Source organism: Lontra canadensis, unplaced genomic scaffold (genome assembly GCF_010015895.1).
Source record: "Lontra canadensis isolate GAN:19392208 unplaced genomic scaffold, GSC_riverotter_1.0 scaffold12, whole genome shotgun sequence".
NCBI classification, from domain to species: Eukaryota; Metazoa; Chordata; class Mammalia; order Carnivora; family Mustelidae; genus Lontra; species Lontra canadensis.
This window is the reverse complement of record NW_022631006.1, coordinates 17,015,770-17,030,284: the sequence shown is the minus strand read 5'-3', so window position 1 is coordinate 17,030,284 and position 14,515 is coordinate 17,015,770. Positions and strand designations below refer to the sequence as shown.

The following is a 14,515-nucleotide window of genomic DNA, read 5'->3' as shown; positions in this document are numbered from 1 at the left end:
TGCTCCACTGATCTGTTGTCCCAATACTGTACTGTTTTGATTACTACAACTTTGTAATGTATCTTGAAATCTGAGATTGTGATAACTCCCATCTTTGTTCTTTCTCAAGATTGCTTTGCTTATTTTGATGGTTTTATGGTTCCATACAAATTTTAGGATTATTAGTTCTAGCTCTGTGAAAAATGCTTTTGGTATGTTAATAGATAATTGCATTGAATTTTTAGATTGCTTTGAGTAGTACAGACATTTTAATGGTATTGGTTCTTTCCATCTGTGATTATGGTATATCTTTCCATTTGTTTGTGTCATCTTCAGTTTGTTTTTTTTTTTAAAGATTTTATTTATTTATTTGAGAGAGATCACAAGCAGGTAGAGAGGCAGGCAGAGAGAGAGAAGGGGAGGCAGGCTCCCTGCCGAGCAGAGCCCGATGCGGGGCTCAATCCCAGGACCCTGAGATCATGACCTGAGCCGAAGGCAGAGGCTTTAACCCACTGAGCCACCCAGGCGCCCCTCATCTTCAGTTTCTTTGATCATTTTATAGTTTTCAGAGTACAGGTCTTTTATGTCCTTGGTTAAATTTATTCCTAGCTATTTCTTAGGGTACAGGTTTTTTTTTTTTTAAAGATTTATTTATTTATTTGAGAGTGAGAGAGAATGGGAGGTAAGGATGGAGGGAAAGGGAGAGGAAGTCTCAAGCAGGCTCTCCACTGAGCACAGGGACTGACATGGGGCTTGACCTCATGACCCTGAGATCATGACCTGAGCCAAAACCCAGAGGTGGACACTTAACGAACTGGGCCACCCAGGCAGGCACCCCTTTTTAGTGCAGTTGTAAATGGAATTGTTTCTTAGTTTCTCTTTCTGCTACTTTGTTATTATGAGTTGTATGGAAATGCAACATATTTCTTTATATTAATTTTGTATCCTGTAACTTTCCTGAGTTCATTTATTACTTGTGAAAGCTTTTTGGTGAAGTCCTCAGGGTTTTCTATGTGAAGTATCATGACATCTGCAGACAGTAACAGTGTTAATGTTTTCCTTACCAATTTGGATGCCTTTTATTTCTTTTTTGTCTATTGTGCTAGGACTTCCAGTACTATGTAGAATAAAACTGGTGAGAGTACACATCTTTGCCTTGTTCCTGATTTTAGAGGAAAAACTCAATTTTTCACCATTGAGGGTGATGTTAGGTGTGTGTTTGTCTTTTTCTTTTTTTCTTTTTTAAAGATTGATTTGTTTGAGGGCTCCTGGGTGGCTCAGTTGGTTAAGCTTCTGCCTTCAGCTCAGGTTATTTTCCCAGGGTCCTGGGATTGAGTCCTGCTTCAGGCTCCCTGGTCCCTGCTCCACAGGGAGTCTACTTCTCCCACTGCCCTCCTCCCACTCGTTTTCTCAGTCTCTCTCTCTCAAATTAAAAAAAAAAAAAAAAAAATTTAGAGAGGGAGTGCATAAGTGAGCAGGGGGAGGGGCAGAGGCAAAAGTAGAGAGAGAATCCTGAAATAGACTCTGTGCTAACTCGGGACTCAATCCCAGGAACCTGAGATCATGATCTGAGTCAAAATCAAGAGTCAGCCTCTCAACCAACTGCGCCACCCAGGCAGTATATAACTTTCCGGACATTTCATATAAATGGAGTCACACAATTTGTAGTCTTTTGTGCCTGCATTCTTCTACATAACAATGTTTTCAGAGTTCATCCATGTTGTAGAATGTGTCATTACTTCATTCCTTTTTATGGCTGAATAATATTTCACTGTATGGATATATCACATTTTGCTCACCCATTCATTAGTTGATGAACATTGTGGATTGTTTCTATTCTTAATATTGAAAATAATGTTGTGGACATTGATGTACAAGTTTTGTTTTGTTTTGTTTTTGCTTTTTTGTTTGTTTGATGTACAAGTTTTGTGTGAACATATTCTTTGATTTCGCTTGGGTATATACCTAGAAGTGGAGTTGCTTGATCATATGATAAGTCTGTGTTTAATATCTTGAGGAACTACCAAACTGTTTCCCAAAGTGGCTTCACCATTTACATACTGAACAAACATGAGTATTCCAATTTTTCCACATCCTTGTCAACACTACTGTTGGTGACTATAGCCATCCTAGTGAGTATGAAGTCTTATGTCATTATGGTTTTGACCCTCATTTCCCTAATGATTAATGATTGAGTGTCTTTTCATCTGCTTATTGGCCATTTTTATTTCTTTAGAGAACTATTGGTTTCTCTAAATGTTGGATTCTTTGCCTAAGTTTTAATTGGGTTATCTATCTTTTTAGTATTGAGTTCTTAGATTTCTCCACTTACATATTTAAAGTCCAGTTTATTGAGATGTAAGTTCTATACAATAAAATTTGTCCTTTTAAGTGTATGATTCTATAGGTTTTGCAAATTTTCTGTACCTGTGTAACTGCCATCACAATCAAGATATAGGAAATTTCCATCACCTGAAAAAATCACCTTTTGAACCCTTTGTAGTCGGTCCCCTGCCTTTTCCTACACTCCTGACAACCACTGTTATGATTACCGTCCCTATAATTTTGTCTGCTCCAAAATGTCAAGTAAATGGAGTCGTATGGTATGAAGCTTTTTACGTCTGGCTTCTCTCACCTAGCATAATACTTCTAAGATTCATCCATGATGTTGCATGTATAACTAATGTGCTCCTGATACTACTGATTGAACAGTTACTTTGTGTTAGGCATTAATCTGAGAGTGCTTTATATATAGTTAAGCCTTGTAACACCCTATGAAATAAGTAATGTTGTCCCCATTTAACAGTTGAGAAAACTGAGGTAAAGAGGTTTATTGGCTTGCTCAGGGACATGAATGGCAGTTCTAGAATTTTCACTTGGGTCTGTCTGACGCCACTGCAATTAAACCCCTGCGCCTAGCCATTTTGATACACTGACTGAATACTTCAGGTATCATTTGGGGGCTTTTTGGATGTACAGGGGTTGTGATGCCTTTGGTATATTAATTTGTTAGTCTCAGTTTATAATAGTATATATAACTTTTTATTAACTAAAAATCAGCAATAGTGATTCGTTGTTAAGAATGGTGGTTAGGTATGCTTCCAGAAAGTGCACGTATACTTAGAAGCAAATAGAGGTGGATATTTTTTTCCTTTTCACTAATGGATTCATACTGTATACATACTTTTTTGCAGCTGGCTTTTTTCACTTGGTATTAGGGACAGATTGTAGTACAAATCTGTCTCATCCTCTTTAGCAATCCATGGTGTTTCAAAGTAGAGATGTACCATCATTTATTTAAACAGGTCTCTTGGTGAACATTTAGGTTGCTTCTTAATGCAATTGGTGTCTTTTTTATTTTTTAATACAATTATGGTTTTTTTTTTTAGATTTTATTTATTTATTATTTGACAGATAGAGATCACAAGTAGGCAGAGAGGCAGACAGAGAGAGAGAGAGAGGAGAAAGCAGGCTCCCTGCCGAGCAGAGAGCCCGATGCGGGGCTTGATCCCAAGACCCTGAGATCATGACCTGAGCCAAAGGCAGAGGCCTCAACCCACTGAGCCACCCAGGTGCCCCTGCAATAGGAATTTTGCAATGGACATCTTTATATATATTTAGATAAATTATTGTGTCAGAGGGTACAAACATTAAATATTTTGATAGGTGTACTCTGATTAGTTGTCAGAAACTTGTTATTTACTTATTTATACTTCTACCAAGAGTGAGTAAGTGATGAGCATTTGGCCATATGTTTTTGGACTTGGTTGGCAAAATTACTTGATATATTAAGGTATTTCAGCTGGTAGAATTTACATTTAGTTCATTTCCTAGTAAGTGTCACAGAATAGATCTGCAACTGAGGTTTATTGGATTTAAGAGATGTAGCATGTAACCCTGACATGGTGGATGGGCCATTTGTTTGTAGGTGAGTCTCACAGCTGATCTGTGCCTTAGTTTCCATTTCTGTAAAACGGGATGATCATTTTGCATTCTGCTTTCTGTGGGATGATGGGAGGATAAATGAAATTATTAGGTAAAGTGTTTTATAACCTTTTTACCAAAAAATTTATACGTTGGTGGTTATTTGTATCCTTAGGTATATAGAGATGAAAGAAGTAGCTTTTCCTCTTTTGACTTCTTGGGAGAAGATGCCTCCAATTTAATAGTAGGACATTGGAATGGAAATATATCACTGGTAGATAGACGGACACCTGGAACTTCTTATGAGAAACTTATCAATTCTTCTTTGAGCAAAATAAGAACTGTTCATGTCCACCCAGTGCACAGACAGTATTTTATCACTGCAGGATTGAGGTATGTTCTTCATAAAGTTTTGTGATTTACTCTTTTGAAGTTAGGAATACTGTTCTCTTTGTTTATTTTTTAAAGATTTATTCATTTGAGAGAGAGTGTGTTTGAGTACAAATGGGGAGGTGTGGTGCAGAGAGAGAGAAGGAGAGAGAGAGAATCTTCATGCAGACTCCCTGCTAAGTGCAGAGCTGAATGTGGGACTTGATCCCAGGACCTTGAGATTATGACCTGAGCTAAAACCAAGAGTCAGGTGTTTAACCGACTGAACCACCCAGGTGTCCTGAGGGACTACTGTAGTTTGGATGTTAAAGATAACTGATTTTTCTGATACTCATATACCTAAATGATTTTTCTGATACTCATTTACCTAAATAATTTTTCTTTCTACACCAATTGAAGTTTTATTGAATATGATTTTTTTTTAAAGATTTTATTTATTTATATGACAGACAGAGCACAAATAGAAAGAGGCAGGCAGAGAGAGAGCGGGAAGCAGGCTCCCCGTCGAACAGAGAGCCCAATGTGGGGCTTGATCCCAGGACCCTGAGATCATGACCTGAGCCGAAGCAGAGGCTTAACCCACTGAGCCACCCAGGAACCCCTGAATATGATTTTTTTTTTAGGAGAGATTCTTTTGGAAATAAAAAAGATTCTTTTGGATTTGGCATCATGTGAATTTACTTTTTTTTTTTTTTTAAACAGAAAAAAAGTCTTTAATAAATCAACTTGTTTTATCTCAATAATACTTAATGGATACATTGTTTTCTACACTTAGAATCCAGAGGTTGTTATTTTTTTTAATTTTTAATTTTTTATTAACAAATAATGTATTATTAGCCCCAGGGGTACAGGTCTGTGAATCGTCAGGTTTACACACTTCACAGCACTCACCATAGCACATACCCTCCGCAATGTCCATAACCCAACCATCCTCTCCCTACCCACCTCCCCCCGGCAACCCTTGGTTTGTTTTGTGAGATTAAGAGTCTCTTATGATTTGTCTCCCTCCCGATCCCATCTTGTTTCATTTTTTCCTTCCCTACCCCCTAAACCTTCCACTTTGCCTCTCAACTTCCTCACCAGGGAGATCATATAATAATTGTCTTTCTCTGATTGACTCATTTCACTCAGCATAATACCCTCTAGTTCCATCCACATCGTTGCAAATGGCAAGATTTCATTTCTTTTGATGGCTGCATAGTATTCCATTGTATATATATACCACATCTTCTTTATTCATTCATCTGTTGATGGACATCTAGTTTCTTTCCATAGTTTGGCTGTTGTGGACATTGCTGCTACAAACATTTGGGTGCACATGCCCCCTTCAGATCACTACATTTGTATCTTTAGGGTAAATACCCAGCAGTGCGATTGCTGGGTCATAGGATAGCTCTATTTTCAACTTTTTGAGGAACCTCCATGCTGTTTTCCAGAGTGGTTGCACCAGCTTGCATTCCCATCAAAAATGTAGAAGGGTTCCCCTTTCTCTGCATCCTCTCCAACATCTGTTGTTTCCTGACTTGTTAATTTTAGCCATTCTGACTGGTGTGAGGCGGTATCTCATTGTGGTTTTGATTTGTATTTCCCTGATGCCGAGTGATATGGAGGACTTTTTCATGTGTCTCTTGGCCATCTGGATGTCTTCTTTGCAGAAATGTCTGTTCATGTCCTCTACCCATTTCTTGATTGGATTATTTGTTCTTTGGGTGTTGAGTTTGATAAGTTCTTTATAGATTTTGGATACTAGCACTTTATCTGATCTATCATTTGCAAATATCTTCTCTCATTCTATCAGTAATCTTTTGGTTTTGTTGATTGTTTCCTTTGCTGCGCAGAAGCTTTGATCTTGCTGAAGTCCCAATAGTTCATTTTTGCCCTTGCTTCCGTTGCCTTTGGTGATGTTTCTAGGAAGAAGTTGCTGTGGCTGATGTCAAAGAGTTTGCTGCCTGTGTTTCCTGGAGGATTTTGATGGATTCCTGTTTTGCATTGAGGTCTTTCATCCATTTTGAGGCTATTTTTTGCATGGTGTAAGGAAATGGTCCAGTTTCATTTTTCCGCATGTGGCTGTCCAATTTTCCCAATACCATTTGTTGAAGAGACTGTCTTTTTTCCATTGGACATTCCTTCCTGCTTTGTCAGAGATTAGTTGACCATAGAGTTGAGGGTCCATTTCTAGGCTCTCTATTCTGTTCCATTCATCTGTGTGTCTGTTTTTCTGCTAGTACTATACTGTCTTGATGATGACAGCTTTATAATAGAGCTTGAAGTCTGGAATTGTGATGCCACCAACTTTGGCTTTCTTTTTCAATATTCCTCTGGTCTTTTCTGAGTCCGTATAAATTTTAGGATTATTTGTTCCATTTCTTTGAAAAAAATGGATGGTATTTTGATAGGGATTCCATTAAACGTGTAGATTGCTTTAGGCAGCATAGACATTTTGACAATATTTGTTCTTCCAATCCATGAGCATGGAACATTTTTCCATTTCTTTGTGTCTTCCTCAATTTCTTTCATGAGTACATTATAGTTTTCTGAGTACAGATTCTTTGCCTCTTTGGTTAGGTTTATTCCTAGGTGTCTTATGGTTTTGGGTGCAGTTGTAAATGGGATTGACTCCTTTATTTCTCTTTCTTCTGTCTTGTTGTTGTATTGTCTTGGTGTATAGAAGTGCAACTGATTTCTGTGCATTGATTTTATATCCTGACACTTTACGGAATTCCTGTACAAGTTCTAGAAGATTTGGAGTGGAGTCTTTGGGTTTTCCACATAAAACCCACATCTGCAAAGAGTGATAGTTTGACTTCTTTGCTAATTTGGATGACTTTAATTTCTTTTTGTTGTCTGATTGCTGAGGCTCGGCATGATATTTGCGGTGGGTTTTTCATAGATGGCTTTGATGATATTGAGGTATGTACCCTCTATCCCTACATTTTGGAGAGTTTTGATCAAGAAAGGATGCTGTACTTTGTCAAATGTACTTTTCAGCATCTATTCAGAGTATCTTATGATTCTTGTTCTTTCTTATATTAATGTATTGTATCACATTGATTGATTGATTTGCAGATGTTGAACTAACCTTGCAGCCCTGGAATAAATCCCACTTGGTTGTGGTGAATAATTCTTTTAATGTACTGTTGGATCCTATTGGCTAGTATTTTGGTGAGAATTTTCACATCTGTGTTCATCAAGGATATTGGTCTGTAATTCTCTTTTTTGATGGGGTCTTTGTCTGGTTTTGGGATCAAGGTAATGCTGGTCTCATAAAATGAGTGAGGAAGTTTTCCTTCCATTTCTTTTTTTGGAACAGTTTCAGGAGAATAGGAATTAATTATTCTTTAAATGCTTGGTAGAATTCCCCTGGGAAGCCATTTAGCCCTGGGCTTTTGCTTGTTGGGAGATTTTTGATGACTGCTTCAATCTCCTTACTAGTTATGGGTCTGTTCAGGTTTTCTTTTTCTTCCTGGTTCAGTTGTGTTAGTTTATATGTCTCTAGGAATGCATCCATTTCTTCCAGATTGTCAAATTTGCTGGCGTATAGTTACTCATGATATGTTCTTATAATTGTTTGTATTTCTTTTGTGTTGGTTGTGATCTCTCCTCTTTCATTCATGATTTTATTTATTTGGGTTCTGTCTTGTTTTTGTTAAGTCTGGCCAGGGGTTTATCAATCTTATTAATTCTTTCAAAGAACCAGCTCCTAGTTTCGTTGATTTGTTCTATTGTTTTTTTTTGTTTGTTTGTTTCTATTTCATTGATTTCTGCTCTGATCTTTATGATTTCTCTTCTCCTGCTGGGTTTAGGCTTTCCTTGTTCTTTCTCCAGCTCCTATAGGTGTAAGGTTAGGTTGTGTATTTGAGACCTTTCTTGTTTCTTGAGAAAGTTTTGTATCACTATATATTTTCTTCTCAGGACTGCCTTTGCTGTGTCCCATAGATTTTGAACAGTTTTGTTTCCATGAATTTTTTCAGTTCGTCTTTAATTTCCTGATTGACCCATTCATTCTTTTGTAGGATGCTCTTTAGCCTCCATGTCTTTGGGTTCTTTCCAGATTTCCTCTTGTGATTGAGTTCTAGCTTCAGAGCATTCTGGTCTGAAAATATGCAGGGAATTATCCCAGTCTTTTTGTACTGATTGAGATCTGATTTGTGATCCAGGATATGATCTATTCTGGAGAATGTTCCATTTGCATTAGAGAAGAATGTGTATTCTGTTGCTTTGTGATGGAATGTTCTGAATATATCTGTGACGTCCATCTGGTCCAGTGTGTCATTTAAGGCCTTTATTTCCTTGTTGATCTTTTGCTTGGATGATCTGTCCATTTCAGTGAGGGGAGTATTAAAGTCCCCTACTATTATTATATTACTGTTGATGTGTTTCTTTGGTTTTGTTATTAATTGGTTTATATAGTTGGCTGTTCCCACATTAGGGGCATAGATATTTAAAATTATTAGGTCTTCTTATTGGACAGACCCTTTCAGTATGATATAGTGTCCTTCCTCATCTCTTATTATAGTCTTTGGCTTAACATCTAATTTATCTGATACAAGGATTGCTACCCCAGCTTTCTTTTGATGTCCATTAGCATAGTAAGTTGTTTTCCACTCCCTCACTGTAAATCTGAAGGTGTCTTTGGGTCTAAAATGAGTTTCTTGTAGACAGCATATTGATGGGTTTTGTTTTTTTATCCATTCTGATACCCTGTGTCTTTTGATCAGGGTATTTAGCCCATTTACATTCAGGGCAACTCATGAGAGAGATGAATTTAATGCCATTTTATTGCCTGTAAGGTGACTGTTACTGTATATTGTCTCTGTTCCTTTCTGGTCTACTACTTTTAGGCTCTCTCTTTGCTTAGAAGACCCTTTTTAGTATTTCCTGTGGAGCTGGTTTGGTGTTTACAAATTCCTTTAGTTTTTGTTTGTCCTGGGAGCTTTTTATCTCTCCTTCTATTTTCAGTGATAGCCTAGCTGGATATAGTATTCTTGGCTGCATGTTTTTCTCATTTAGTGCTCTGAGTATATTGTGCCAGTTCTTTCTGGCCTGCCAGGTCTCTGTGGATAAGTGTGCTGTCAATCTAATATTTTTACCACTGTATGTTACAGACTTCTTGTCCCGGGCTGCTTTCAAGATTTTCTGTTTGTCACTAAGACTTATAAGTTTTAGTATTAGATGATGGGGTATGGACCTATACTTACTGATTTTGAGGGGGATTCTCTGCACCTCCTGGATTTTTATGTTTGTTCCCTTTGCCATATTAGGGGAATTCTCTACAATAATTCATTCCAATATACCTTCTGCCCCCCTCTCTTTCTTTTTCTTCTGGAATCCCAATTATTCTAATATTGTTTCATCTTATGGTATCACTTACCTCTTGAATTCTCCCCTTGGGTCCAGTAGTTGTTTGTCTCTCCTTTGCTCAGCTTCTTTATTCTGTGTCATTTCGTCTTCTATATCACTAATTCTCCCTTCTGCCTCGTTTATCCTAGCAGTAAGAGCCTCCGTTTTTTATTGCACCTCATTAATAGCTTTTTTGATTTCAGCTTTGTTAGACTTTAGTTCTTTTATTTCTCCAGACAGGTTACTCTAATATCTTCCATGCCTTTTTTGAGCCCAGCTAGCACCTTGAAATCATCATTCTGAACTCTAGATCTGACATAATACCAATGTCCATATTTATTAGGTCCCTAGCCTTCGGTACTGCCTCTTGTTCTGTTTTTTTGTGGTGAGTTTTTCCACCTTGTCATTTTATGCAGATAAGAATATATGAACGAGAGAATAAAATACTAGAAGGGTGGGAAAGACCCCTGAAAAATGTGCGTCAGCCAAATCAGAAGAGACACCAAATCATGGGGAGAAGAAAGGGCATAAAAAGTTCAAAAAAATTAAAAAAAGAAAATATATATATTAGACTGGTGAATAGAACAGAATCACCCACTTGATTTTGGGAGTATTTTGGTCTCTTAGAAGAAACTACCCTCCAAAATTTTAAAGAAAGAAAGAAATGGAAATACACACACACACACACACACACACATAAGGGTAAACACGATGAAGGGATGGAATATGACTGTAAAGATGAAAATTTTTAAAAAATTCTAAGAATGGAGTTGATAAGTTGGTTGGGAAAAGAAAGAAAAAGAAAGTGGGGAGAATTTGCTCAGGCTGGAGACTAGAACAAACTCTGTGCTAGATTTAGGGTATATTTTGATCTATTAGATGTATCCCCAAATTTTTTTTAGAAGAAAAAACTGTGTATACAAAAAATAAAGGTAGATACAGTGAAGGATAAAATATGCCTATAATAATGAAGGTTCAAAAAGATTTTTTTTAAGAAAGGTATTGTTAAGAGAAATTAGTTAAAAAAACGTTAGAAGAGGAAAGAGTAAAAGTTAAAAAAATTAGAATAAGCAAAAAATAAAATTAAAAAAAATTTAACTTTGCAAGACTAAAGAATCATGGGGAGAAAGCCATTAATTCTGTGCTTTGCTTTCCCCTTCTCTGGAATTCCACTGGTCTCCTTGATCAGTGAGCTTGGTCTTGCTGATCTTCTGGGGGAGGGGCCTGTTGTGATTCTCAAGTGTCTTTGCCTGAGGTGGAATTGCTCTGCCCTTGCCAGGGGCCGGGCTAAGTAATCTGCGTGGGTTTGCTCTTGGGAGCTTTTGTTCCCTGAACACTTTCTGAGGAGCTTTGGAGGACAGGAATGAAAATGCCGGCCTCCCAATCTTCGGCCCTGAGGAGCTGAGATCCCAGGGCCCCACTCCTCAGTGAGCCCTCGGAGAAAAGTGCTCAATCACTCCCATCTTCCTGGTCTCTGGAGGCTCTCTGAGCTCACCCAGCCTGTTATCAAGCGTTTCTGTCTCTGGCACACAGCCCCTTTGGAGTCTCTAAACCTAGCAGATCCCTGCTGCTCTTCCAGGGGGATCTCCCCAGATCTGCCACTTATGGGTTCCCTGCTCAAAGAGCAGTGGCCTGACTGTGTTGTCAGAGATCACAGTTTAAGGTAACCGTGAACTGAGAGCTCACTCCTCTGCTCTGTCTCAGTAGCTGGTTTTCCCCCTCTAATACCCGTGAGCTCTGCCATACTCAGACACCCCTGATCCTTCTGTGACCCCGTGGGACCTGAGACCACACTGTCCTTGCGAGGGCTCCATCCCCGCTTAGCCTCTGGAGCAATGTCCCTCAGTGGAGCAGACTCTAAAAGTTCTGATTTTGTGCTCCATTGCTCCACTGCTTGCTGGGAGCCGGCCCCTCCCACCGTGGTCTGTCTTCCCATTGCTTCAGATTCACTTCTCCACAGGTCCTGCCTTTCAGAAAGTGGTTGATTTTCTGTTTTTAGAATTGTTGCTCTTCTTCTCTTCGATCTTCTGTTGGATTTGTAGGTGTTTGGAATGGTTTGATAACTATCTAGCTGATCTCCTGCTACCTGATGTCGTCTCAGCCTGCTACTCCTCTGCCATCTTGACTCCTCCCCCACCTTTTTTTTTCCTTAAAGATTTTATTTATTTATTTGAAATAAAGAGAACATGAGCAGAGGAGGGGGCAGAGAGAAGGAGAAGCAGACTCTCCGCTAAACAGGGAGCCCAGTGTGTGGCTTGATCCCAGGAACCCCGAGATCACAACCTGAGCCAAAGGCTGACGCTTAACTGACTGAGCCACCCAAAGCGCCCACATACGCATTTACTTCTAGTTGTTTTGAGAAGAAAACTTGTTAAAAAAAAAAAAAAAAAGTTATATGTGACCTATAACTTGGTCTGTGTTTATTTTTTTCTCAGAGAGATTGGAAAACCAACTAGAATCTTGTCTCTATATATCCACTGGCTTCATATATGTTCTGTAGTTATGGCATTTTTCTAATATTTCATTTTTTATCTATACAGTGTTTGTAAAATTATTCCAGATCAGAATGTTCCTCAGTGTAATGAGTATTTGAGTGTCTGTGTTCAGCGCTGTTTGAGAGCTCACTACATGTACTGTGCAACACTGAGAATTATTCCTCCCCTTACAGGGATATTCATATTTATGATACAAGGTACCTGAATCCCAGGAAAAGCCAGCCTTTGATTTCTTTAACGGAACACACGAAGAGCATCGCTTCTGCCTATTTTTCACCTCTTACTGGTAACAGAGTAGTGACCACATGTGCTGATTGTAAGCTGAGGTAAATTGGGGAGATAGAAATGCATTGTTAAGGAATCTAGAGTCTGTAGCTACTGTGTAAACCAGTAGCTTTGTTTACTACTGCTCCCAATTAAATTGCTAGTATTGTTTTGTAGCCATTTCTATGTTGCTGGCCAAATCAGTAACCTGTATTTCATGGGTTTTCAGCAGTTTTAGGATCTGGAAATTTCCTTGCGTTTGGCAGGGAAGGTCTACAGGGAGTAGATGTCAGGCTTCCCTTTCAGCACTGAGTGATCCCAGAAGTCTCAGGAAAACCAGGCTTGTGATATGTTGGAAGAAGGATAATTTTAGCATCAGGACAGACTCTTAGGTTGGGGCTAGTGGCGCCTACCCTTCACATGAAGTGCTGAGTGGAAACTGCAGAGTCCCAGGCCAGGGGCAGGCAGAAAAGATAGCAATAATTGGGCTTTTGTACAAACCACTGGATACAGTTTTTACAGTTTTAGCTTTGGTGCCTTTCTGTAGCTACTTCCTAAAAATGGATTTAAAAATGTGATCTAAACCAACTGAACCAAAAATAGAAAATAATGACAATAAAAAATGTGGAGAATGTTAATACAACCACAGAGGAAATGCTTTTGTTCTCTTTTTTTATTCCTGATTTTGCTTAGCATTGTAAGCATTTGTCATTTTATAATTTTACCTTAAATAATTCTGGAATTCATTCATTATTCATTCAACAAGTATCTGTTGGATGTATACTGTGGGCCAAGCTCTAGAAAGGCACCTCATTTCTGTTTAGACTTTTCTGTTGGGAAGAGCATGGTCCTTACTTTGTGACAGGTGTCCATTTTCTAGTAAAGTCTGTGAGCATTACCAGGTGGGTGTATTGAGATTTAGTCACTAGGCAGTGGCAGTCCAGTGTCTCCTTTTTACCCATACAGTTTTCTTTGTATAAGAAGCTACCTGTATTTTAACCATTCTGTTCATTTGTACTGCAGAGTTTACATTAGCTGTTAGTGATTTAGTTTTCTAGTAATCTGATTAGGCAATAAGCTGTAGGTGCCAAGAAACTACATTGGAATAGCTAGGTGCAAGAAGGGGGAGGTGATGTGATGTGGTTAGTTTCTTTCTGTTAGGGTACCTGGTGTAGGCTCCTGGACTCTTTGAGCTACCCCACAAGAACTCCCCATGGTTGCTGGTCAGTCGTAGTCTTACCAGCCTGTGGAAGTGACACTGTTAGTCCCTCAACTAATGAGTCTCCTGGGGAAATTGCTCTTGATATGTGCAAAAATTTTTAGGTTATTTGTACGTTTTCAGACCATATCCCTTTATAGATGGTCTGTAATTATTGTGAATCTCAATATAGGATCCAGAGTATTACTTTATAATATGCATTTTAAATTTAGTGTAATAGTGTTTAAATAAATTATTTCTTCACCAAACTGTAAAGTTCTGAATTTTATAATAATTTTTGTAATTTTTGTTAAATATATTAGCTGAAGTTTATTAAAGCCTGATCCTGTGTATTTTAAAATAGCAATCATATTTCGTGTCATGAACCAGTGAAAAACTTGCTAAATACACTGATTTTCTTTCAGAAAATTTTTAAGAAACAGTAAAAAGTGTGTTACTTTGTTCTTGATTTTTGTTTTGCAGAATCTTTGACAGCAGCTGTATATCCTCTGAGATTCCTTTGCTCACTACCATCAGGTAGGTTTCCATATATGTTAGACATCTGATTGTCAAAATGATGTAGTAGGTCTGAATTTTTGTATTACATATTTTAAGTGTCCCAGGTTGCTAGTTCCTATCCAGAAGGGTTCTTGCTTCCAGGTTCTCTCCATCTTCAAAGGGTTCAATCTCTTTTAGTCCATAGCTATTCTTTGCAGCTGGGTGGTTATTTTTGGTTAAGGTGAATGACTTTATTCCACTTGAATTACTCCTGTTCTCTTATTAAGGAAAATCGTAACCTCTTACCGGCTGTGAGGCCATCTAAAGCTCTTTTGTTTATACCTGTTTGTTGTGGACTTAAAGGGTTTCCCTACCTTCCCACTTACACTTTCTCTAGTTACCTTCTTTTTGCATCTGCTACTTTAAT

The 14,515-nt window shown here is 38.3% G+C and overlaps 1 protein-coding gene across 1 annotated transcript in view; it reads left to right on the top strand.

Moving 5' to 3' along the window:
- The window catches only part of WDR76 (WD repeat domain 76), a 61,255-nt gene that overhangs the window by 43,147 nt on the left and 3,593 nt on the right, over nt 1-14,515 (top strand). Inside the window, 3 exon segments of the mRNA XM_032856630.1 lie at nt 4,079-4,296; nt 12,302-12,454; nt 14,074-14,127. Coding sequence (XP_032712521.1) covers nt 4,079-4,296; nt 12,302-12,454; nt 14,074-14,127 — 425 coding nt within the window.